The sequence below is a fragment of the Drosophila ananassae genome, chromosome 2R (genome assembly GCF_017639315.1).
Source record: "Drosophila ananassae strain 14024-0371.13 chromosome 2R, ASM1763931v2, whole genome shotgun sequence".
Taxonomy (NCBI): Eukaryota; Metazoa; Arthropoda; class Insecta; order Diptera; family Drosophilidae; genus Drosophila; species Drosophila ananassae.
In genome coordinates this window covers 24,689,755-24,716,761 of record NC_057928.1, presented here as the reverse complement: position 1 = coordinate 24,716,761, position 27,007 = coordinate 24,689,755, and the positions used below count along the sequence as shown (strand labels likewise).

Below are 27,007 nucleotides of genomic sequence, written 5' to 3'. Positions count from 1 at the left end.
TGGGATTAAGAATTTTATTAATTAACTTTGTAATTCAATCAGATATTTCAAAGTACCAACCTTCAAATGGATACAAGGCTCGACATGTGCCCAGGGGCTGCAGAGCTTCCACCTCCGTTTCGTAGTAGGTATCCTCTCCAATTGCGTTCTCGTTGGCACTGCCCTGCCCGGATCCTGGCAGGGATGTATGCGACGTGCCCAGACCGCTCTCCGGACTTGCCGAACTGCTAGATTTCACCATGGAATAGGCAAAATGAAACGAAATATTTGAAGAAGTTGCAATTCAAACATTATTAAGTGTTATCATGTATGGTGTAGAGAGCAGTAAGAAATCAAGTATTAATCAAAAATCTACACTTTAAATTAAATTTTGTATCATTTGGCATATTGTGGACTTTCTGGGCAGTTATTGATTTATTGGTTTGTGGATGAGAAACCGAAAAATGAACCGACACCAAAGAAAATGCCACACACCAGGTGCAATGAGACAGTGCAATGGAAAAATAAAAACCAGATATTAGAATCGAAGATAATGCTACGATAATGTATGGTCGAGAGTATAATGTAATGTGGGTGAGAGAGATATAATATATATATTTATAAACATTGAACGTAGACTTATGAGTGTACCCGTTATTGTTATTATTATGCCCATTTTGTATTTGCGCCACATTATCCTCAGAATCTGACCTGCTTAAGCTGCCAGCATCGTCGGGCTGGTCGTCGCCATCGTCGTGATGGTCATCGGCACTGCCATTGGAATGTCTGAAATGGTAGATTATATTTATTACATTTCAAGTCTAATAGTTATATTAGAGTAATCCCCACCTTGAGGTTCTGTGACCGTTCTGCAATTGATTGCGATTCGCCTGCGGACTACTGGTGGCCATCTGCACTTGGTTGGCCTTCTCCAAGAAGCCCTGATACTTCTTGAGATCCACTTTCAGTTTTTCCAGCTTGTGTTCCGATTCGTTCAGTTGTCCCTCGACGGTCATGGGATTGCCCAGCGAAGAGTTCGCCTCATAGACGATCTTCATTTTCATCAGGCCGTCCCTGGCATTTGTTTCCTGGGCGATCTTCTGCTGCAGTTCGGTGATCTTCGCCTGCAGCTTCTTTCTTCGCTGATTCGGTGGCAGATCGCTGAAGTCCTCCTTTTGTCCGTCCGCAGTTAGGGAGTTCTGTAGTGATTTTATAATCAGTATAAGTTGATTGTTTTTTTTTGTAAATTTAAAACATTTTGACGAATGCAATGAGTACAAAATAAGGACTAAAAGGACAACACAGCAAGACATCCGCAAGGCACAACAATAGTGGCACGCAGTGAGTAAACAAAACTATTGACAAAAATTTATACAAATATTGATACAAAAATCGAAAAAAAAAGAATCACAAAATCAAGAAACCATAAATGCTAATGTACTGATAATCCAATGACCCGCTTTCGATATCAATCAAAACCTGTTTTCGCATCAACAGGCCATTAAATGGCCCCATAAAGAACAAATTATGGAAATGGAACATAAGGGAAAACAATGTGATAAAGGCATTCAATCATGCGGAGGTACTTTCGAGGGCTAATGACTCAAAATAAAAATAAAAATTAAAACAAAAACTATATGGTTTAAGGTGTAAGTGTGCTGCTATGACTTTCAGCTAGTTAGTTAACTAGTTTAATTGGTGTTGGTTATTTTTAGAACTTGGCCAGAACTGCTGAGAGCTCAGTGATCAGTGATCAGGCGTTTAAAGTGAAAGTTGCTTTGAGAGAGACTATTAATTATTATTAATGGAAATGATAGCTGATTGTGATTGTGATTAGTATAGATAGCGAGATAGTGTTGTTAAGGGGCTAGTTAGGGCTAGTCTTAGATTTAATCTTAGTTAGTTGTAGCAGAGAGAGAGAGCTGAAAGATTCATCATACCTTCATGGTGATACAGGCTTCAATTATCTGCCGTTGCTATTTATTTAGCGGCAGCGAATTGATTTAGTAATTTATTTTATTTTTATTGTAGGTTTGTTTGCAAGATTTGTGTTTGTTTCGTGTGGTGTTTTAGTGTTTTTAAAAAGCACCGAATGGCAGCAACAAATGTGTGTACAAAAGTAGAAATCAGGAGTTAATTAAATATATTTTATAGAAAAAGCATTGGATTTGATTAACATTGGCATTGACTTGTGAAGGGAAAAATTAAAAAAGCAAAGCCGACACAAATGATTAGTAAATGAGGCACAGAACAATGGCATTGGCAACGGCGGGTGTTATGTTTCAAGGATTGGATGTTTATATGGTTCAGATCAGTCTGGTAGTGGCGGATTATGCATGAAGAGGACACTGGACACTGGACACTTGGTACTTGGTACTTACGGCAAGAGACAGAACCATGTCCAAGTTAAATAATAAATGGTAATCAAGATCGATCGATCAAATGAACATACGTATATAGAAATAGAACGGAAAAGAGAGAAGACTGGATGAGTAAACCATAAGGAGGCACAAACCATAACCGAGACCTACTACGACTTATCGATAAAAACATCAAAACTCTTCAAAACTAATCACAAAGCGGTTGAACTCAAGAGGCTGGTGCACTGAATGGAACAGAGACTGTGTGCGAGTTTAACTGAAAACTCTATGGAGTCAGACACTGGACACCCCTGGGCACCCTGCCACCTTCCAGCAATTGGCCACAGAATCCCTTACCTTATTGCTGCCAAAGATGTTGAAGATGCCCACTCGCTTCTTCAGCTTGTTGGCGCTCATGGTGCCCCTGATCGTCAGGTGGTTCGCTGTCGAGTTGCTGTAGTGTGAGTCGTGAACGGCGTCCGGATCGCTCTTGGACAGATCCTCGAAGGGTATATCCCTCGGAGGCGTGAAACCAGACTGGTATCTGAAAGAGTAAATAGTATTAGTTTATGTCTTTATTTCCTTCCAAAGAAAAGTAACTCCAAACCTTTCTATGACTTTGCTGGAGTCCTCTTTCTCGTCTATTGATTCCCCAGCCTTTACGATTCCCTCCATACAGCGGGCAATGATGGGCGCCACGGAGGACTCTGCCTCCGCTGCCCCAATTATGAACTCCTTGAAGCCACGGGTGCGCTTCTCGTCCAGCTCCTGCAGCCGGTTGAGAACGGCGGGCAGCATCATGCTGTAGTGTTGCTGTTGCAGGTTGTTGGTCTTCTGCAACTGGTTGGCGTACTCGTTCTTGGCGTCGTCCGACTGCTGGATCTTGGTGGTCATCACGTTTTTGTAGCGCTCCACCTCCGCTCGGCTGAGATTGAGGTCCATGTCGGCCCGCTTGTAGCTGTCCACGGCCTTCTCGGAGTCGCGGTAGGCCTTCTCGTAGTTCCGCTTGGCCCTCTCCAGCGAGGTGAGCTGTGTGTTGAGGTTCTGTTGCAGTGTTGCACCATCGCTAAGGCATTTCTGTTTGAGACATGAGTGAGTACGGTTTAGATAATTCGTTTGGTGGATAGTCTTGGCCCCCACACTCACCTTGCGATCTTCGCGCAGTGTCTTCGACAGGAGCGTCACACCCAGGATGATCTGGTTCTGCAGGGATTCTGAGACTATTTCGCGCTGTCCCGCCAGATCGCCCACCTCCTTGAGCATGTTGCGGAACGCTTGCATCGTTGTGAATCTGAAATAGGAGCAAGTTAATCAGTAAGGCCTTAATCATTAAAGACACGAGGGAAACCACAACGTTTGTTTTTATTTTAATTTGAACTTTAAAGCCCAGAAAATACTCTTTTCTCAGTGCAGAGTTTGGCTCTGTTTACACACTCGAGCCTGTCCAAAGTCAAGGGCCCGATTTATGGACTGACGGAGTCGAACACGCGCTTCGGATCGCCCACGCGGCTCCGTCGGTCTGTCAGTCTATCATCGCCGTCCCTCAGAATGGCCACTCTATATGGCCGGGGAACGGGCATAAATTTATGGATTTTAACAGCTGAATAAGGCAAAGCGATTGGTATTTCATTACCAAGACTTCCTATGACTATTCCTATGGCTATGGCTTCATTGTGGAATTACACACATGCCACATAGCTGGCTCGATCTATATGCGGGTCATGATGTCAGTTCCCGGCAGTCTGGGCCAGATTTGCATGGCGTGTAATTAAAAACTGAGATATCCAGACCACACGCACTGAGAGAACCAACTACTTGAGGCTCTGGGCCTAGCCCCAAGTGGATTTTTCCCAAAAGCAAATTGAATGAAATGGAATGACAGAAGGCACGCACAATTACGGTGGGGATATAGCATTTCTGGTCATGAGTTGATCCAACCAGATCGACATCCACTTAGCACGTTGCCAACAAATATGGCAAACAAACTGCAACAAACAGCGGATCATTTTCCAAGACATTTAACACAAACGATGTGGGTTACCCCCTACTCTTAGCCTATTTGCCTCCAAAAAATCACATCACATTAGTGATAAATTGTTAGTTATTTTATTCTCTGGTTTATGATGCTTACTCATTGTCTTCCTCCTCCTTCTTTTTGGGCTGGTAGTTTTTCACCAGTCGCCTGCAAGAGAAAAAAAAAATGAAAGGTAAAAATTAAAATCACGGCATTAGTGAAACTTTGTATATGCATAGAAAGAAATAATAATAATAATAACAACAAGAGTGGTAAGTAAAGTAAAGTAAAGTAAGTTGTGGCAGAAGCATTTGCATTAACACGGTGGCTTTTCATTTTGCGATTCCAAGTGCTACTACTACTACTATTACTACTACTATTGCTTTTGCTATTTCGAAGGCGGAGCACGCAAAAGATTTCACTGCGCGGCGCATATTAATACTGTTTTTCTTAGGCTTTTCATGCGGCTGCTTTGTGGTCTAGTTGCTATTCGAACTGATATCTGGCAGGGGGGTATCTTAGGAGACTCCAGCTGCAAGTGCACTGTGAAAAAACTAGGCTAGATTTGGCAGTTATAGGTACTTGACACCCAAAATGTTTCTAGATGCAACTTATAGACCAAGTTATGCAAGAAAGGCTATGCATCTAGTCTAGACTATAGATATTCCTCATAGTATCTTGTCTAGAAAGCCTATATCTAGTCGTAGGGCTATACGAGATACTATCTATGTGCACTAAACACAATAGTATCTAGTATATCATATTTATAAGAAAGTCTATATCTTTTATGAAGTAATTTAAAACCCACATATTTTGGTCAATATACATATTATTCTTTATATTTAGTTTGGACGATAGCTCTAAATAAATATTATAGTATCTAATATCCAAAATAGTCCAGAATACCCTATAGTATATCATTGAATCTGTCGATAATTTAGTATAATAAAGTGTCTAGTATTGGCTATATATTACAGTCTATATCGTATAGAAAGTAATCCACAACACTAATCAAGTCTGTCCATATGTCAGGTCTATCTCAAGCAATATATTGTCAAGTAAAGGATATATATTATGTGTAATATAGTCTAGAGAGTAATCAAAGATACCCCCATAGGTAATTTTAATCCAGGTATCCTATGATATATGCCAGGTCTATATAATTGGTTAATATTTGATTAGAAATAGGTTAAGTCAATCTATATTGTGGAGTATCTAGCATAGTATACATATATTATAATTATATATTATATCTTATATATATGAAGATTCTATAACATCTTGTACAAGCTATATAAGAATGTCTATATCCTATAGAAAGTAACCTAACCCCAGTGTATCTTTGTCTATACTTCTTATTCATACATCTAGTCTAGACTATAAAGTATCTATAAAGCCTATAGTCTGCATCTCATAGAAAGTAATCTTAAACCGCAGTCTTATTTTTCCGAATGTACTTCTGCAACCGAAACCCGCTAGCCACGTTAGGCGCGTAATGATAAAGTCATTAAAACAAGTCAAGACAGTGGCTCCCAGCGCTATCAGGGGTCGCAGCTACCGAGCGGAGTCATCAAGCGAAGCTCCGACTCATTGTGGGAACCAGTGGCAGTGAGAAACGAGTGATGCCCCCGCCAATTCCCTTAACCGTCGCCTCTCTGCCTGCAACACCTTGACGGCAACATAATCTCTGCTTAAATTAAACAATTATGACGAACCGACTACAACTACGACATCAGCCCACGCCAGCCAGCCAGCCACATTGGGCAATTGTGTGAGCGGGTAACCCAAGTCTAATCCCATTATGGCCCCACATGTCCAGTTCCCTGGTCAGTCGACAGTCGACAGTCGGGGGGGCATGGAGTCGCGTGTCAATTGCGTGGGGCAGGTCGTGGTTTCTCGGGTGTCACTCAATTTAGTGCAATTTACCACATCCAGGAGGGGTTGCCTGCCTCTTGGTCCCTCGAGGTACGAGGTGCGAGGTGCGGCTCTCTTTTCGAAAATTCTTGGGCTCCATTAAAAAAATATATGAGCAGTAATTGAAATGCGCCACAAGTACATGAAGCCAACAATGGAACACAATTAACTATTTACGATTATTGTTTATGGCCAGTTGTGTCGCCCCGGCGAAGGCCGCCGACAAATGTGAAAGACAAAGGCCTGAATTAAATGCCTTTTAAGCTAAAAAAAGTAAAAACATATCTCCATAAAATTGATATTTAATAATGGGGCCTGAAGAAGTAAAGTTAATGGATGGCAAGACACTTTCTTGGCAGGACTGGAGCCTGCTGGACAATCACTGGCTGGTCGGCCAGCTTACTGGACGACCTTGTGCCGATTTCTTGGCAACAAGTTTTTTATTTTCCGAATTTACATTAGTGAGAACATAATGCGGCCTGCCACAGCTGCCACCAAACATGCCACAAATGGGTGAGGCTCGATGCCATAAAGTATCTATGTATGGCTTAGCTAATTTTAATTGGCTATTTGTTGAGACCAAGTAAGGAGTTACTTAATGTATTATAGTACTTATACTAAGGACTCACCTCAACTTGCCGGCGTACTCGGCTTCTATGGCCACCCGATCCCGCAAGAAGCTGGCAAATCTGTCCAGACCCTCGATGCCTCTGTGGGTGTGCATCGCCAGATTATCGTTCTGATCCTGAAAGTAAAACAAAACACATGGAATCTATTAGAGAATATATATACAATAAGATCTATTGACATTGAGCCAACACAACTGCGTAGCAGAATGCGAAATGAATCCAATTTTTTAATTAGCTGATATATAAGATATATCTTTTAAGAGAGAAACAAATGCGTAGAAAACAAATGGAACTCACTTATAGAGACCACTTGGCGAATGTATCTTATACAATGCCATAATCGATTTGGGAGAAACGGTTCAAAGACTTTCAAATGAGGAAAAAAAAGCTACTAAAATTAGTAGCTACTACTAGTTGACAATTATACGGGGCATTTGCTGAGAAATCATAACTCCACCGCTGACACAAATATGGGCAGTCACTTCCTCCTCTACAAAAGAGCTATGACATAATGGCATTTCTCTTTCTGTTAGCCGTCTTTGTGGGGGCCAATTGGCAACACTTTTCAATACTCTGTTTGTCAATAGAGGGCTGCTAAACACAACAATCAAAACAAACTGCGCTCCACTTTTGATTTTATTTTCGCACGCAGCCCAGAGTCGGCCAGAGACTCTGCTCGGCCGTTTTGGCCGACATTGCCGCCACAATCACGCCCCCAAACGCAATCATCGGTGGCAAGCAGATTTGAATTTCAAGTAACGACACAAAAATCATTTAAAAAACAGCCAATTTGCATTTGAAGTTCAGGCCGAGAGGGCCTGCGCTGGGGGGGAATTAACATCAATTACATAATGAAACCAAGTTCCGATCATGGCCCAAAAACACTTTCTGGCTCCCCAAACGAGCCGTAAATTGACGTTGCCTTTTATTATGGCTCTTCTGGCTTTCGGGTCTTGCCAAATTTGGTAATTTTGTTTCAATGTTTCTGTGCCGAGAGCGATTATATTAATTTCTTTCGGCTAACAGCTAACAAGGTTGCCAACTGCCATAGCCTCTGTGATCAGTGATCAGTGATCACTTTTCAGTGGCATTTGGCAACATCTTTTCGAAATTAAGCGAGTGCGTTTGTAGAATCTATTTGATTGGGAATCTGTTGGCTGTTTATTGTTTATTGTTAGTCAGGGTTAGTTTTCGGTTGACTCTGCCGCTTGCGTCACTCACAACTTTCACCTCTCCCGCTTCAAGGCGCGGCAATGAAAAGTGTTTTTCGCGTCTCGGAAAAGTGTCGGGCAGGCAGGCGGCCAAGCAGCCAGTTAGAGTGAAAATGTCATGCGAGGAGCTGCAGTAATTGAGTTGCAATACCCGAGGGCGTTGGCTCTCTTATGCCAACAGTGTGGTGTGTGGGTGGTTTGCCAGCAGGACACTCCAACCCGAAACAGGGACTATAAACTAGGCCTGTCACGGGGTTGCCCCTGGGAGTTGTCCCGCTTATATAATTGAGTGTTTGATGCACCGAAAGAAATTGGGGATTGTATTTTAAAAGGAATTGAAGGAAATATTAAGAAAATTCTTCTTATAATATGTTAAAATAAAAAAATAAGTCAATTAAAATCGTATCAAAATAAATCAACATAGTTCATCATCGCATAACTTCCACTGTACACCGAGAGAGGGGCACTGCCGCATATTGTACGGCTCAAATCGCAGGGATAGATAGACAGAGGTTTAATCTTCAAACCTATTTCGTGACTGTTTCGTACCTTTCATCAATTTAACTAAGTAGGTGAGCTAATAGGTCTTACTAACAAAGAAATGTAATGGCTAGAAGGGCAAAAAATAATATTCAAACTACAATTTTACTGAGTAGTGTGGTGATATATAGCCCAGTGCACTCTTAGCATTAAAAACCCATAATGAAAAACAACAATATGCTATAAAAACCACTCTATTTTAAATATTATTTGCTGTGTAGCCTTTCCATCACTTTGCCTCAAACTCAACCCAAGTCACTCCAAGTCAAATCAAATTAATTTACTTTTCACAGTAACTGTTTGGTGGTGCGCTTGCGCAATATTCCAGCCCCCCAGCCACGCCGGCGGGAAATTGTTTTTCCAATTGATCTGCTTCGAGAGTCCCACCTATATATCTATCTATCTATTTATCTATTATATGTGGTGGCTGAAGTCTGATTAAATGGAATGGCAAATGGCCAGCCGTTTGTCGATGTTTGCAGGAAAGTTGCCATTAGCGGCGTTGATTTATTTAAATGCTTGATGATAGGCCAGTGAGGCATAAGTCTATGCTGCCGTGGAGATTACGAGGTGAGAAAGGAATGCCTTCTTGCCGGATCGATCGATCGATCATCGGCTGATTAGCGGGAATGTGGGAAGCACTTATGCTACAACTAGCTTGTTTTTCATCGAATTTCTACGGATGCCCCTCGTATCGCAGAGCCAGCGAGTCGGTCTGACATTGATAGACGACTCTCGAGGTTATTTCGCCAATCGGATCGCATTGCCGACCTTGACCGGATCGGCAAAGTCTGTTCGCAAATAAGGAGTGTGGATCGAAATCGAGGTGGAGCTTTTATGGGTTGGCACTTGAAGAGGGTGTCCATTTCTCCATGCCCCACGGGTTAATGACATCGAAAACATATCTCCAAAGAGTGGCATTTAAATAATATTTATTTATTTAACCGGCCAAAGCCGGAAGATTAATGTCGCAGCCTCCAAAAAGAGATGCCTGTCGGCCCGCCTGGCTAACTAACACTAACTAGCTGGCCAATAAATCACAGCGAAAGTTTTACATGATGGCATCATCAGATGTCACAGACTTTATTAGCAGAAGGCCTCAATCCCGAAACGCACCATCCATCCCATCCCGATTCCCAGCCCAGACTTTCACTTGACTCTCGACTTGGTTCATCAGAGTCGTGGAAAACAATCAAGAACCGCAGAGCCAAGTAACTCTCAAAAAATAACAATCCAAACAAAACAATGACAATAAAAAGCAATAAAGAAATTAACAAATTGCCGGCAAGAGGCCGAGGAGAGTCGAGAAAATAAAACACTGAAAAGTGTTAAATTCGATTGAAGATTGTCATCGATTGTTTGTTACATTTTGGGTGGGGTATGGGGGTACTCCTCCCATAGGTCTCCCCCTTTCAGCTATACCCCCAGCTATAGTTGTAAGCAATCAGAGTGGTGTCTGGAATGTCTGTGGCAGCACTCAGTGGGTCAAGATTGAGGGCTGATCCGATCGATTAAACGCATTTGTCGAGTTTTGTTTGTTTCCATCGCATTGTACTCCGAACTGTGATGACTTTCCATCACTTTAATCGTAATCGGAATTCAAGTTGGGTGTTCAGGGCTCGTGACATTCGATCGGGGGTAAGGAAAGTAAAGAAAAAGTGGAGCGGGGACATATCCCACATATATGTTTCTATAAAAATGATAATATTTATGACAAGTTCAGTTATCAGTTTATTTTATTAAGGGTTTAATATTGTATCATATAGACATAGACTCTATATCTATACTCTATATTATAGAGAGATATTAAATCGATCATCTATGGGTTGTGGGATGCGGTTATCGCCAAACCACAAAGCCACTCGGCTTAGGGGCTCTCGCTCGCTTCGATTTCCTTAGAAACTATATGATAGCCGATCCAGATAATGCATCCCTGGACTAACCACTACAAATCATCCGATTGCACAACAGTTGCAACTTGCAACAAGCAGCTAGCAACTTACAACCTACTATGCAACTGTAAAGGGAAATCTGGCCTGTCAATGCACTTTGGCTCGCTTTATGCAACCACTACTGGTGGCAACTGCACAACTCCCCGTTGCAACTGCGGCCCAAGAGGGTGTCAATTGAAGCAGAAAGCAGTTGCGGCGACTGTCTGGCGGTAGTCCGACCTCCTCAGTCCGACCACCCCACAACAGACCTTGCCCAGACCACCATATCTCCCTATATCTCTGCTTCGATCGGGGGGGATCATTATGGTTCCTGTTTGCATTACAATCTGGCCAGGCAGGAGGGCACTCGACCAGAAACGCTTGTTTCGTTTTTTATTCGCCTTTTGTGATTAGGAGAGAGACCTACTAACCGAGCGAGCTCTGGTCGCATTTTGTTTTCAAACCAAAAACTGGGTAACAAGTGCACGGCAGTGGCAGCTACGATTTAGTTACCACTTTTTGTTTTGTTTGGCTTTGTTTATTAGCCTTTTTTTTTAGTGTTTTGTGGTTTTGGAAGCCATAGGCAACGAATCGAAAGGCGAAACAGGGTGGACTTGGACTGCAACTATAATTAATCAATGAATATTACCTCTAAGACTCTAAAGCATATACTTTTTCTCTCCATAAAGTCTTGAGTCTTGAGATTCTGGGCATGGAAGTCCGGCAGCACGCGTTCTTTTTTATCTGCAACGGACGTGGCACGTCGACAGTCGCAGAAGCAACAACTGCAACATGAACTGATAAGTTCTGACTCCGAGTATGTACTGAGAAAATGTACATATAGAGTACATAAAGTACATATAGTCCCCATGTCGATACTGATGTTGACCGCCCGGCATGACTCCCAACCCTCAAGAGCTGACTCAAATCGACATTGCCCCCGGGTGACTGCAACATGCAACAAATGTATGTCTATTGGCTTCCGCCACGCCCCTTTTCGATGCCCCCAGAGTGCGTTTTTTTTTATTTGCATGACATCGGTTTGGCGGCGCCTTTGTTTGTTGTCGCAGCCAGCATGACGGGGCCATTAATGAAAATGTTGGATGAGAAAGCATTGCAGACTTTTTTCTCCTTTTTTTTTTTTTTAATATTTTTTCCATTAAGGTAGGTGAGAGTTTCGAACTTGTGACATCAGTTGACCCCGACAGTTATGCTTCTACAAGGAGTATCTTTTAATCTATAATGTAGTTTTCAAACAAACATATTATGATCCCCCCTGGAAGCCCACTTCCACAGCGGTTTTCCGCCCCAAGACAATGGCTGGGAGAAGCCACTACTACTCCTGACCCGTTTCCTTTCATTTCCAGTCCACATGTCTATTTATAAGCGGCTTGTGTGGCTCTTCTTTCTGCCCATTTTCAGGTAATTTCAGGCTGTAACGATTTTCCGCTTCAATAGAAAATGGAAAACTCTGCTCCCATTAGGCTCTCCGCCCTATTGGGCCGTCAACCGCTGTTGACAGTGGGAGCCCAAAATTAGCACATTAACCCATTGGCGGCCTCTATTGATTAAATAACTCTTGAGGGCACTTTTCGCACAAATCGATATTCAGGTCAAGTGGTTATCCAATTAGGTTTTGGGGGGAATAGTAGGTAGTACTACCAAACCAAAACAAATTCCAATTCCATTCATGAGAAAAGATATATGAGTCTTGTGAGTGCCACAACCCGATAATTACACCTGTAACTGTGCAATCGTGCAACAGAATGAATAAATGAATAAATCAAGCCAAACAGCTTAAAAATGTGGAAAATCAACAACCGAAAGCGTTAAGAAGCTGATCTCCATGACCGCAACCCGATCTCAGTCAGATGTGTATGTGGTTCTAGCGGCGAGCAAACAGGAAGCATAAAACATCAACCAAAAAAGCACACTCTCAGGTACACACTACTACTATACTATACTATACTATAGTATACCATACTATATGCATATATATCTTTTTCAGGTATCGTGTGTAAACCGTTAGCCCAGTCACCGCAAACTTGTAATCATAAAAATAGTTGAGCAACAGTTGAACTTTAACTTTCAACTGTTGGCCAGTTAGCCAGCTAGCCAGCAGACTAGCTAGAAGCCAAGTAGCCGTTGGTCAAGTGCTGGCCAAGATCATTAGAGATTTTCGCCCAGAAATGAATAATATGCAGCCTGCGGGCTCTGGCCTGAGGTTTCTGATGAATAGTTCTTTGGAAACCGCTGATTACCTTTAAGATCAAAGGCTTTTCACTTGCATTCCAAACTATTCATTCTTTTACAATCAATGAGTTTGAAATACTTTAAAATATATTCATAATAAGACCTTCAGGAAACCACAAAATTTATTTTAAAATCTTTCTTTTTAGATTAATGAGGAATTTAGTTCAAATATGAGTAATAGAAACTGTTCTAATTTGTTGTATTTTCTATCTGAAGTCAGAGAAGTAATACAAACTCGGTTACGAAGTCATAATTAGTTTAGAAACGAGATAAAAAAGATAACTTCTAAAACAGTTGAGCTATAATAGTTGCAGTTTATTTTTAAAATGTTTTTAGGAGTTAGAATTCTGACCTAAAAAGGCAGAGAGTTCTTAGTTGTTTTGACAGGACTAATCGAATTTTTCGTTTCTTTCTTATTTTTCTGCTAGAATTAGATCCGTTTTAGAATTCTTTCTTTTTTTATGCCTAATTTTACTTTAAATATGAAATCACAAGCTTATTTTATTGAAAAATTAGACATTTCTAACCGTTCTTGATCTGCCAGAAGCTATAGCTTTTAAACTATAACTTTTAGCGATTGAAATGCATAGAAACAGGTAGGCAGACAGACATTCTTCATTATTTGTTCCTTCTGATTGGAATCTAGTTTATATTCTTTATACTCTTTATAGGATCGGAGATGACTCTAACAATGCCTTAACAAACATCTAGACATCTAGACCCTACAAGAGTATAAAAAGGCCAAAAGTTGCTAGTAATTAAGCTAATTTTGAGGCACTTAACTCCACCTTTCTCACAGTGCACTCACAACTAGTTTGAAAACAATCACGATCGTCCATCGAGCATCTACCGCTTGAAGTCGAAGCTCAATTGCATTTCGGTTATGCAAAGAATCGAATCACATTTAAGCGGCGACATTTAATTGCAAACTGGTTGTCCAGTTAACCACCTGCGGGGCGATTCTTGTTGCCACACTATCTATGAACCACAGTTGGCGTGGCATGCCACTTTGGATCGAGGCACAACTCACCCGAAATTCCGCCTGGCGATCCCTGAGATCCAAAATGGTGGACACCACTCCGGATTCGCTTAGACTGAGGCTGCTGCTGCGGCTGTGAGTCGCATTCAAATAGCCGAACAAGCAGTTCATGTTGAGAGCCACGAACAAACTAATTGGCCAACTGTTCAGTCAGTTAAGTGGTCTCCGATGGCCACAAGAAAAATGGTCAAGATGGAGGAGGAAGGTGGAGGAAGAACTGGGAGAGATAAGCCAAGAATGTGAAAACATGAGGGGAGCTATCTAGCAGCTTCTCTGCACAATAATTATTATTATTATAGTGGTGGAGAACTGATTGCGGGCTGTCCAAGTAACCTCGAAACGTGCCAAAGCTGTATAGATCTCTAGCTACTATATGGCAGCAAGAGGTGGCCCGCGAATAGTTGACAATTGCGGCTCATTAGGCCCTCATAACACCCAACAAGAAATCGGCAGGCAAACTGACCAAGAGGGAAGTTGGTCAGACTCCGGATTCGGACTTGTATCAGACTTCCGGGCTCTATATAGCCCTACATATCATACCATATCATCTCATTCATGTCTTATAAAGTGGAAGGAATGGCTGTGGAGCGCCGTTCAAGTTAATTTGCTCCAATTATGAAAATGCCCATGTGCTCATTAAACTTAATTGAAGACGCTGCCACTCGGTTGGAATAAAAACAAAAGCTTAGAGAATCTAAAGAGTGACTGACTGGCATTTTCTTTCTCCATTCGGCCATCATTTTCATCTTCAAATAGAGGTAAGAGTGAAAAACATAAAACCCAAAAGCCAAAAATCAGGAGACTATAACTTCTACGAGAGATAAGTTTAAAAGAAAACTAAACTAAGACAACAATTCACTGTGTTTTGTTTAAATTATTAAATAAATATTAAATTTATAAAACTTATTCCTCAGTGCATTCCACATTCCTCGCTCAGTCTACCATCTTTTAAGTACTTTATGTGACTCGACTTGACCATCTTTTTTTTTTTTAGCAACATTTTGCGTAAATCTTAATCTTTTTTTTTTTCAACTATTCCGAGTGCGGATGCTGCTAAAAATTATACGAATAAGAGGAGGGGGATGTCTCAAGATGGAACATAGAAGCGTTTGAGCCACAGAGCCGGGGCTGAAAGCAAAAAGAGCTATAAATTCGCAGCCACATTCTTGGAGACCGGGCCAAAGCCACCGAACAGGTTGAACTACTTTGGCCAACTGAAGCCAGCAAGCCAGCAAGCAGAACCATGGCCAATTCCGATGCAGCTTACCAGCTTACCAGCTTGGAAGATTGGAATTGCACTCAAGACCGGACATTCAGTGCGCCCAGAACCAGCTCTATAAATAGAGCCCTGCTCGGGCCTTATCAGCTCCGATCCGTGTTTGCGGCTTGAGATTTCGCTTTTTTTTTTTCGCTTCAGCCTCCCAGGCTAGTCTTTTTCTCTCTCTGCGGAGTGGCCATAAAAATTTGTTGCATTTCCGTTGCTTGTACAACAAACTATGCAGTTGGAGATGAAAACTGGAGCAACAACAAAGGCCAGGCAGCCAGGCAACATTTTCCAAGTAACTCATTTCACATGCTCTCTCTTTCAGGCTTTACTTTCAACCAGAGCCTCATAGGCCATACATAGATAGACTCCTCAAAACTTATCATTAATCTGCCGCTGTGAGCAATGCAGCTACAAGATGCACACAAGCCCAGTACATATGATGGCTGGTAATTAAAATTTCTCACATTTTCAGCATGTATTTTACATACAGCTTGATTACAGCGAGCGATAGCCCAAGATTCGTGGAAAACAAGGTGGCAATTACCCGGAGAAAAAACAAAAAAACAACTGGCCTTTTAATGCAAATACCCGGTACTACACGATCCATAGAACGAGGCACAGAACTACTACTGCTGGTGGCATAGTGGAATGCCACAGAATGTTTACTTCTTGCATCCATTAGCTATTTTTGTTTGAATCTTTAAATATTGCAATTTCCATTTATTTATGAGCCATGAAAGTGCAGGAGGCAGGAGGGAAAAGTTGATCAATTTCCTCAAGCGGCCACTTCCGAAGTTGTGGGTGCCTCCCTAGAGGCGATGCTTTTCAGTAAACTACACTGAAAAAATAATAAATAAAAAGGAATTAAAATAGATGCTAATAAGAGTTAGAGTCGCATTCAAACTACTTACTTTTAAGGTGCCAAAAAAGCCTGTAAACTATTAGAAATAATATATATTTCTATTTAATTAAATTATTTGTAACCGTGTAGCCAGACAACGGGGCGTATGCGCAATAAATTAGGCCCTGTCATTTCGCCCAGCAAGTCAACTCAAAAGTCAATTAATAACAAACAGCTAGAGAGCCACTAAGGAAAGCCTCAGCAACCGCATCCCAGCATCTCAACTCTCTGCAGATGAAGCTCTATAGCTCTATAGATATATAGCTATAGCCAATATATATAGTAGTATATAGAGGCCCGACTGAGAGTTATCTGCTTGCAACCCGACTCTGACCAGTTCAAAAGGTTAACTCGAGGTCTTTTTTTTGTTTTTTTTTCTTAAACATTTCCTCATCCAACGAACGTGAGAGAGTTTCCTCCATCGGCTGGATGATTTCTAAGCGACTCATTGTTTCAAAAACCAGAAATCCGATTTCTGATTTCAGTTTTCAGAAAAAATTATAACAAAAGCAGCCCAATCGCACTGCATTCCCCGTCAATGTCAACTTCAACAGACAATTGCCCCAGACGACAGACAAAGCCAAGTCCAAGCGACTAACTAAGAGCTAGTTCAAACATTTAGACAATTGCCGGCCACTCACAAAGCGGCTCCAATTAAGTGTCGTCGCTGGAAAGTGGACGAGAGTACAAAAGCTCCAAACAAAGCCCAGTTCGATGAAACATCTGCGCCTTAGAACACATCATGTTGGAGGAAATTGCCTCCAACAGCTGGCTATCACAGATCGTTGGGTTAGAGGCGAGGGTTTAACGGAGCAGGGGAACTAAGACCTCAGGGGAGTGGGTTAAACACGTGCCGGGTTTTCAAATATTCAAAAAAAAAGGTTACTTTTTTGAAGAAATGTATGTCTTGAAAATGTAAACATTTTTATTTTAAATCTTTGCTAAATAAGCCATCTAACTCTTTAATTTTACCTATTTCATAAAAATACACTAATATTTTTCTTCCGACGCTGCCATATATCGTACGGCTAAAAACAGATTTAAAGCGGGAAAAAGCAGATATAATAATATGAAACGGCTCTTTCCAGTCAATTTTAACATAAAGTACCTTATATATGTAATAAATCGAGTATTTTTTTTGTTCTTAACAGAAAAACTAATAAATATTTAAAAAATTGTGGCCTATTTCTTTAGTTTTTCTAATTTGAGTATGTTTTTCCTTCGCAATATCACAATATATTGGAAATCTACAACTAGAAATCGCCTAAAAAACGATTTTAATATCTTACAATAAAGTATAGACATCACAGATAGAATAATTGGATTATATGCAACTAATCTTTCCACAGAATGAAATATTTAGGTACTTATGCACTTGACTCTAATGTTTCCATTATTTTGCCCATCACTGTACCTATAAAACTAAATATAGACCACTCTGTAGACCCATTTCTACTATCAAATGCAAATATATAGTCTTTAGTTCAAATATAAATAAACCAATTGAAAATGGCACAGAATAACAAGAAGAGATTCAAATGTTCTGCCCTAAACCCACTTTGAAAGGGGATTTCCTGGTCGATCTTGGCCTGAAACCGTCCCAGCTCGGAAAATAGAAAGGGAGAAAGAGTGTCGGGTGGGGGAGTGTCCGGCAAAACAGCCGCAAAAGTGAAAATCTAAACCAAAAGCGAGCGAATTCTGGTTTCAATTGCCCGCGGTCTGGGTCTCAGCACTAGACAGCCATTGTTTAGGCACGAGTTTTGTTTTTTAGCCACACTTTTAGAGACTTTTTCAGACTCCAGGGTTCCAGCTGCTTGACGGCGATAAGTGCAGCCATCATGTGGGGAGTCATAGGATGAGAAGGAGTCCGGGTTTGGGTTAGGGAAGTTGGCAAACACAAACGAAACGAAAGCCAAACGGGTTTCGTGCCCCAAAGTGCCAGTCAGTCTGGGAGTCGAAGGAGTGAGCGACTGTGCGACTGGGTCTGGGTCTGTGGCGATCTATTGTTTCGCTCGGCTGGCCTGGTTCAATTTTTTTTTCTTTCAGAGATTGCTCTCTGCGGTCGGCGGTCGGGACACCGCCTTTGTGGTGTCCAGTCCGGGCCATGTTGCAGGGTGATTTCATAACAAGTGTGTTGCCAAATGGCCGCCACAAACAAAAAACTGCCTATATAGTTTAAGAAATCTCATGCGTGGGTGAAATTTTCCTTTGCGGAAAATTCATATAAGTGGACTGGCTCTTGCGTTGGGGGAAATTTTCTTGATTTGCGGTATTTTTAGATCGTTTATTTTATATATTTTCCGTTGATGGCCTAACAGCTCTATCTGGCGCGGCCCGTTAGGCATTCTCAGGGAGAGTCCGGGGCATCCGCGGCAAGAGTTACCTTTGAGTGCAGCCGCCAAACCGTTAAGAAGATTCTCCAAAAATCCCCATTCATATGGAAATTAAAGCTGGGATTTGATGATCCAACAGGTGGAAGAATAGTTGTTCATTTGCATTCAAATTTCAAATGATTTTCATTACAAAGAAGTGTGTGATATGTTTTCACTTTTGCGATGAGCGCGGAGCGCCGATGAGAGCTCTGAAAGATCGTTAAAAAGTGAAGACTTTTCGAAAAAAAGCAACAAACAAACCAATTTGTTTATAAAATTATGCACTCTTCTGTATAGCTTTTTTTTACTTTTCCCCACAACCGGTTTTGCAGTTGTCAGGAAGTTATGAAAGAGCTACCCATAGAATGCATAAAATAAAATAAAACATATCTTTTATCAAAAGACTAACAAAGGAAATGCAAATCGGGTTGACGCTTTATGATCTTTATGATTTGTAATGTTAATTATGGTGGGGACTCAGATCCAACTCAGTTTCCATTAGTCAGCGAATAAAACAGCGACGGAGAGACAATAAAGCGAGTGTCTATAGCCATGGGAGTTGATCATCGCTTTCTGACAAAAAAAAAATATGGAAACTGAAAGTGCCCGCCCGAGAGCGAAATGCGGAAATATACGGAATAAATATTGTAGATGCGGCTCTATAAACAAATTATAATGAAAATTGATTCGTTTTCAATTCGAGAAGAGGAGATTCTGGGCCAGAAAACAGAAAAAGTGCGATGTAAACAGAAGGGGGCCAGGCCATAGTGCGTCAGTCCACTGTGGGTGGGTCGTCTCTGCTCCTCCCATCGGCTACTTCCCAGTCCAGGTTCGATCTGCAGACAGTCAATGTTAGCATAAACACCATCCCGGCCGTCAGATCGACAGTGTTTATAATAAATGCGGCCGGGTCTTATAAAAATAAACTGTCAGAAGCAACTGCATTGCCGGCACAGAGGCACACAGAGGGCTTTGGGCCCAATTGTTTACTTCTTGTTTTGGGGCCAAAGGTGTCAGACTCGATTAATGGCAGGAGGGAGGAGGAACTTACCTGCAACGAGAAAAGAGAGAAAAGGAAAGGTTAGTAAGAGGTATATAGTACTTGCCAAGGCATTATCTCAAGCCCATACTGATTAGAACTGGCTTTTATTGGAGGTTCTTTGATGATTCACCTCCGAGGTTTAATAAACCAATCAAGACATTCCGAGAAACAAAGTGTATCAGCCAGTGGCCTGATTAAATCAACTGCTCAACTGCCCTCCAGCCAAGCTTGTCGCCAAATCATCGCTACCATCTTTCCATAATAGTTAGCAGACATTGCATCTCACTCTGCACGACAGCGACACCAAACAAGATACAAGATACAAACAAGCCAGCAGAGCACTCACATGGATGCAAAATAGTTGCCAGTTGCCAGTTGGCAGCTGCCTCGAGCTTGCCACAATGACGGGGCGAGTGCATTGCACCGGCTAGAGTCTTCGAGACTCCCCCACCGGACCACCTCCACCCTGCCACCCTGCCACCCTGCCACCCTGCCACCCTCTTTCCTTGCTTGCTCCACTTGCAACCAAGCTGCGTGCAACTTTTATGCCTTCGGCCTCGCCATCTGCAGCATACCTAATACCTACTTGCCGCGGGCCACCCCCTCCTCCCCTCGTTTAGCAGGGTTTATGGCACTGAACTGCACTTTTTAATAATATTATGTGGCACGTTGGAGCCCCAACAAAGTTTCTCAGCTAATTTGCCAAGTACACGGTGAGAAAAAGTTACCCTTTTTTTAAGTTTTAATACAATTTTTTACTAAAAGTGCTAAAAAGTTTAATATTCAACCCACTGTTTATCAATTTAATTCTTTAAGGGGTAAACTAGTTAGTTTTTAAAAATAATATTTTTTTATGAATATCATTCAAACATGAATTATTAATTATTGTATATTAATAAAATAATAAATATTCCCCATTCCCCCAACTTTAGGGACTTGGCAGAGGGTTTTATAATTTTGATCATCAAGTCTAAACGAAAACAAGAAAGGAAAGCTAACTTCGGGCGGAGCCGAAGTTGATATACCCTTGCAGTTCAGTCGCAGTCCGCTAGGTGGCGCCACGCATCTTATATTATTACATATCGTATAATGAAGATCGTATATAGTCGACCGATCCTTATGAAATTTGGCAAATCAGATTATTTTGTCCAAAATAGAATCTGTACCAAGTCCCATCTTTCTAACTTAAAAAACACCAAAGTTATGCCAATTCCGATCGTTGTATGACAGCTATAGGATATAGTTGGCCGATCCTTATGAAATTTTGTACATAAGATATGTTGGTCAAATATAACATGTGTGGAAAGTCCCAACCCTCTATCTTAAAAAGCAACGAAGTTATGGCATTTCCGATCAATCAGTTATATGGCAGCTATAGGATATAGTCGACCGATCCCGGCCGTTCCGACTTATGTACTACCTGCAAGGAAAAGAAGGATGTGTGCAAAGTTTCAACTCGATAGCTCTAAAACTGAGAGACTAGTTTGCGTAGAAACCGACAGACAGACGGACAGACGGACAGACGGACATGCTTATATCGACTCAGGAGGTGATCCTGATCAAGAATATATATACTTTATAGGGTCGGAGATGTCTCCTTCACTGCGTTGCACACTTTTGACCAAAATTATAATACCCTCTGCAAGGGTATAAAAAGGAGATATCTGATATAATATAAAATATATATACATATATTTTTTACATGATGTCTTCTATAAAGTACATACATATATTCTTGATCAGCATCAACTCCTAAGTCGCTATCAGCATGTCCGTCTGTCCGTTTGTCCGTCTATCTATTCAGTACTAGTACTTTACGAACTAGTCTCTCAGTTTTCTTTCTTGCTCATAGTATATAACTCGGATCGAACGGGATCCGTTGACTATATCCTCTAGCTACCATAGAACAGATTATATATATCCGATATTAAGTCCGATATTATCCGATATCTAAGTATATAATATAAATACTATTATTCATATATTACGACATCTAAAGAGAACTTTTGCTCCGTTTGATTTACCAAACTTGTAGCCTTGACTCTAATTCCAGCATCGAACGACAATTTTTGATTATTTCCAACTCAGTGCTACAGTCCAAACTATATAGAGGGCACTAGCACAGACATATGTATCATATAAGTATGTCTGAACTAATCCTGATAAGACGCTCTGCGAAAGCTCGGAAGGGCTATAAAAAGCCAGTGCCGGGGCTTGGGACCCATCAGTTGTACAGTTCTGGACTAGAACTTCTAGTGACTCGAACAAAAAGTTGTTTATTTTTAACAAAAAAAAAAGGCAAAAATGATTCCACTGGAGGTACTCCCTTAACTTCCACGTCTCTGGAGTGGAACTAGCAGGAGAGGTAATAGGCCAATAAAGTGTAGATGTTTTGAGAAGTTAACAAATTATTCAAATTCCATAGGCGAGTGAGATGGATCTGCCAAAGAAGGGACTTTAAGAACGAAGAACTGCTGGCGAAATACTCGAAAGTTCAAGACAAACATGTGGCACTTCTGGATAAATATTCGAAAGGGCAAAAGTTCAGACAAAGTATTCCAAAATTCCGAATGAACTGCAAGCAAAGAGTGTGGAATCTGGAATCTGAGAAGCAAAAAGCTCAATTAGAACAAGCTTTTGTGATCAGAAAGAATCAAGTGAAATTTTCAGAGCAAATGGGAATAATAGGAGCTGTAATGGCTGTCCTGCCACCCAAAATGGAAGGCCTAACAATATAATATTTAACGAGTTGATATAAAAGTCAAACAGCTGGCAGAACTCAACCACCAGCCATAGCCCACTCCTGTGCCCAGTTGTGATCGGGACTTCCATCCTCATCTCGATCAAATGCTGAGAATTTCATGTCCTGAATTTGGTTCCGATGCGATGTATCTCCTCTACAGCCGTTTATATTTTTCAACATGTATCCTTCGCTTCTTATCGCCCCCAACAACGTTTTCGACCATTGTTTCTTAACTTTCGACTCTTTCTTTCTTTTCAAAAATACTTCTCATCTGGCCGTGTTCCTGGTCATGGTTGGATTTTCTAGAAAACTCTGTTCTGGACAATAAGAGGGAAGGATACATGCTGAAAAAGAAGAACCGGGTGTTGTGGAGATACATCGCACTTTAGCCCAATTCGTGGCATGACATCCTTAACACTCGATCGGGAAGACGATGATAGTCCCGATCACAGCTGGGCACAGGCATTGGGCTTCGGCTGGTGGCTGATTTCCGGCTATCTGTATGAAGTTTGAACTAGTCTTTAACTTTCATCAGATTTTTATATATAATATTATATTTTTTTTTGAGAGAGAGACTTTCATAGATGGAATGCCATTGAATACCATTGAAACCGTTGTAAGAATAAAAAGAAAAGCCACCTCTCTTCTAATAGAACTTTGAATTGTTCAAAAATATCTGGAGTTTAATTTTATTTATATGTTATTGAATTAAATCATTTTTATTGTCAAAATATAGAAGGCAATTTTTATAAATTAAATATGTTTTTGAATATTTAAATTTTGAATAAAAGTGGTTGTTTTTTTTTAAGGGGAAAAGGCGGAGAGTTATCAAGGCTAGATGAAAATCCTATATCTGGCTTATGCCTTATATTCTTTGAAATTCGAAACCCAATCCGATGGATAGTTTCATCTTAAAATTTTGAACAAATTTTGTAAAAATTTTGAACCCAATCGGATTCATATTTTTTCTCAAAACACTGTTTTTAAAGTCGGATCTCGGTTTCTCGGAAAAGACTATACGGACTTAGAGATGGGCCTCAATTATTATACTAACTTCTAGATATATATATTTCGCAGGTATTTTAGAGAATTTATATTTTTAAAAATTTACTATTGTTTTCTGGCAATTTAGTGCAAAATTGTTTAAAATGCGAAGCCTTGCAAATGCGAATACCCCTGAATCCCAGTTAATGCCACCTATGTATTTTCTTTCAGTGCTCAGTGCATTAATGCTGGTGATGATTTAATCGAAGATGGATGAGCTAATCCCCAGTGTTATGGCCATATCAGTGGAATCTTAAGCGATGACCAGGAAAACATAACGCAGAAGAGTAAAAAAAATAGCAGTAACTTTTAGATGGTAGATGATGCGATTGGATGCGTTAATGGATGGTTTTTGTTCGAAAGTGTCATGAGGCATCAACGGGAGGCAGACAAAAGCCGGGCACTTGATGAGTCTTCCCCTTCTGACACCCTGACACGCGTCCCAAAAAAAATGCCTCCAATGGGGCTGGGCTGGCATGGGGATTGGGGTGCCGATTCGATTTTGGATGCAACCAGTGCCGGTTCAATGACCTGCAACATGTTGCAGCAACATCTTGACTCTTATCGCATTTCCAGCTTGCTTTTTTTAATGATTTCCGCCATAGTTCCTCCACTTCATGTGGAGGAGTTGCCCACGCCGCGGCAACAAAGTCTGTGTCAGAATTTTGCAACAAGATGGCCAGGCCAGGCCAGGCCAGCACGAAATTTATGTATTTCTGACATCGAAATGCGAAAAAAAAATGGTTGAATTTTGGCAGGGCTTAGGCTGGGCATGGCATGTGGGCAGGAAATGAAGCTAATTTGTTTTGCGGGAGTGCCATCAGGCCGGTATTGTGTGTCTTTCTTCAAAAGGGGTTGAGAAGAGAGTGTGAGTGTGGCAGGCAGCCCGGCTTTAGCCTTCGCTTTTTAACAGCGTTTATGTTTTTATGACAATGATGATAAAGCCAAGACGGGCTGCGTCCTCCTTTCCTCGCTTCTTTGCATAATATTTGATGACGAAACACGCAGCACAAAGGACGGACGGCCTCTCCCGCTCCTGGTCCCGAGTGCTCTGGATTTTGCATTCATTTTTCCAACCATAGCCATAGCCAGAGCCAGAGCTATAGCCTTAGCCATGTGCCTTTGAACTTGCCTTCGAGCAGGCGGAAAAAAGCTCCTTTGAATAGGGCCAGGCCAGGCCAGAAAGCTGTCACAGATTCCAGTACACTGGGATACAAGTTTTTACTTTTTTTAAAGGTTTTAAATAGGAATTGTGGGGATTATTAGGAGAGGTGACGAAAAAATCAATTTTTTATAAAGGTTTTTATTTGAAATCGTAGTAATTTATGAACTATCATAAGTATTTAAAGCATAGAATATGGATAGAACTACAATTCCAATTTTTAAACGTGGTTTTAATAGAAATAATTACAATTAAAGTGAAATTATAGAGATTTCTAATAATGATCTAAGAGAAAAGAATATCAATTTAATGTTAAATTATTAGAAATAATTTCTAAAGAGATTATGAATCTAAACCCGTTTAGAAAAATATTTAGAGATATATAAATATTAAATTAAAACCTCCTGATGAGGTGAAATACCTGTGCGAACGCCCTTGCCACACCCAAAACAACAGATATCAATTTTAATGACGAAAAAAATCCAATGTAGGAATACAAAATAATATATTAAAGTATATTTTTATTCAGTTTGTTGTGTCGTGTCTTTGTTATATAGTTTTTCTAATATGTAATTAGGCATGTGGTTCGTCACCTCGTGGACTGCCGTAACTATAAAATAATAAATTACTTGATGATATTACAGCTATAATTGTAGTATATTCTATTCATTTTTTATTCCTACTTTATAGAATCTATAGTATAGATTATTGTTATCTATTACCAACTATCTATGATTATTTTTAGGGCAAATTATTGAAGTAATTCTGTAAAAAAACCTCTACTAGTATAATTGAAATTTATCAATATATTATTAATAAGACTTTTGTTAAAAATCCCCCTTTTTTTAATATTCAGCAGTGTACAGCTCCCTTTCAGCAAACACAGTAGAGTCCCTTAACTCTCCCCCTTGAAAAAAATAAAAAAGTATTAAACAAACATCATAATCAAGCACTTTGGCGCAATGTAAGAGACATTACATGGGTGCTGGAGTGGGTGGGGCGTCAGAGCCAGGGGCCGAAGGACGGCAGGGCCCAGCTGATGAGTCATGCGGGTGATCCAGAGTGGGTGGGTGGAACGCAACAGAGCCGGGCGGAAAAAAAGGGGAAGGAAGCGAAGCCATCTCCCCCCAAAGAGATGAGTCAGTGGCACGAACTGGGTGACTCAAGAGGAAAGGAGCTTTTTATCAACAAACCGAGGGCTAAATAATGAAACGTGTTGCCTAGAAGCGACTTGGCGACTTGGACGTGAAACAAGCTGGCATTAGGGCACACAGCACAGCACATCACATCACAAAAACAAAGGGAATCCATGCCATGACGTCCCATTTGCCACTTCAGTGCCAGTTCGAGTGCAGTTCGAGTCCAAATTGGAACAAAACAGCAACAGTGGAGGGGTTGGCCTGGCCTGGATCCTGATTTCTTGCCGATTTCTTGCCAAAAGGCACATCCAGCACTCCAGCCCAGCTCTGTGGAGCACTCTCCAGAAATTAACTTGACGTGGTCATGAGCCGCCACCAGCAGCTGCCACATGTCGCTCTGGAGAGTCGGCAGCCGTGAATGAATTATCAGACCGAGGGCCGCCATAAATCTTCCAGCTAATTAATAAAAAAGTCGAAATAAAAAGGAAAAATTAACAGAAAGAGTGACGGAGCAGGGTCAGAAGTGAATCAGTTGATAATAGACAGCGGAAAACGGAGCTTATCAGGCTGACAAATGGGCCGAAGAATTCTATTTACCGACTCTTGGCCCTCTGGATACCATTTTTGTGTGATTTAATTACTGGTTTATGGCCCATTGGAATTCTTTAATTTGTTTCCCTGCCAGCCAGAGCCACACCCATTCGGGCCAACTGTAATTGAGTTTGGGGAACAAAGCCAGCAACAAGTTGGCCAGGCCAGCAACAAAAAACAAGCTATAGCGAGGCAGTGTGTATCTAGTGTCTAACCAATATTTACTTATTAACCTTTGCTGATAGGACTGGTATGTATGTATGTCCAGGTGACTGGGCCTAGGCGGGCTTAGTCAACAGAGTTTCTTTTTGGCCAAAAGTAACTGAATTTCACATACTCTTGCCGAGAGACAAAGAAATTGGGTTTAAACTTGAAATCTATTATTTTTTAGCAATCTTGCAGTATATCTTAAATGTATATCTTATATAGAGACTCATCTATGGAACTGCTTTACACTTTTAATACTTGTACTTCTATTAGTCGTAGCCTCTTTTTGCTCTTAAAGTTAGTATAGACCTATTACACAGTAGACTACTACCATTAATATTCCTATTACTACTACTACTACTACTACTACTACTCATGGTATTGGACTATAGCCTCTATTTTCACTTATTGTGAGCATAGAACTATTATACTCTTTTAATCTTTTTTATATTCTTAGCCTACTTCTTATTATAAACTTCTACCTAAACCTCCTTCTTATATATCTTATATAGAGAGTGTCATTATGAAACAATTATACTACATCATACAGGGTGCGTACGGTATTTGAGGACATTGATATATGAGGCTGCCATTTTGTACCTAGTGTTGTGATCTTTTTATTCTTTTTAGATTAACAATGGAGGACAATATTCTAACTCAAGAAATGAA

The 27,007-nt window shown here is 40.8% G+C and overlaps 1 protein-coding gene and 1 long non-coding RNA gene across 9 annotated transcripts in view; one reads left to right on the top strand and one right to left on the bottom strand.

Annotated features, from left to right (window-relative positions):
* The window catches only part of LOC6507367 (formin-binding protein 1-like), a 35,959-nt gene that overhangs the window by 1,826 nt on the left and 7,126 nt on the right, over positions 1-27,007 (bottom strand). For 3 of the 8 annotated variants that reach the window (XM_032454467.2, XM_014909701.3, XM_014909695.3), the window contains exons 3-10: positions 6,897-7,012; positions 4,471-4,521; positions 3,486-3,630; positions 2,947-3,416; positions 2,697-2,883; positions 829-1,178; positions 631-765; positions 61-227 (exon numbers count right to left, since the gene is read on the bottom strand). In XM_032454467.2, the coding sequence (XP_032310358.1) occupies positions 61-227; positions 631-765; positions 829-1,178; positions 2,697-2,883; positions 2,947-3,416; positions 3,486-3,630; positions 4,471-4,521; positions 6,897-7,012 (1,621 nt within the window). The remainder of the gene's footprint in view (positions 1-60; positions 228-630; positions 766-828; positions 1,179-2,696; positions 2,884-2,946; positions 3,417-3,485; positions 3,631-4,470; positions 4,522-6,896; positions 7,013-27,007) is intronic. The other 5 variants (XM_014909703.3, XM_014909697.3, XM_014909696.3 and 2 more) reach the window with 5 other exon arrangements.
* LOC116655855 lies at positions 21,263-22,969 on the top strand. Its single transcript, XR_004310936.2, has 2 exons — positions 21,263-21,817; positions 21,878-22,969. It is a non-coding gene; the product is annotated as an uncharacterized LOC116655855 (long non-coding RNA).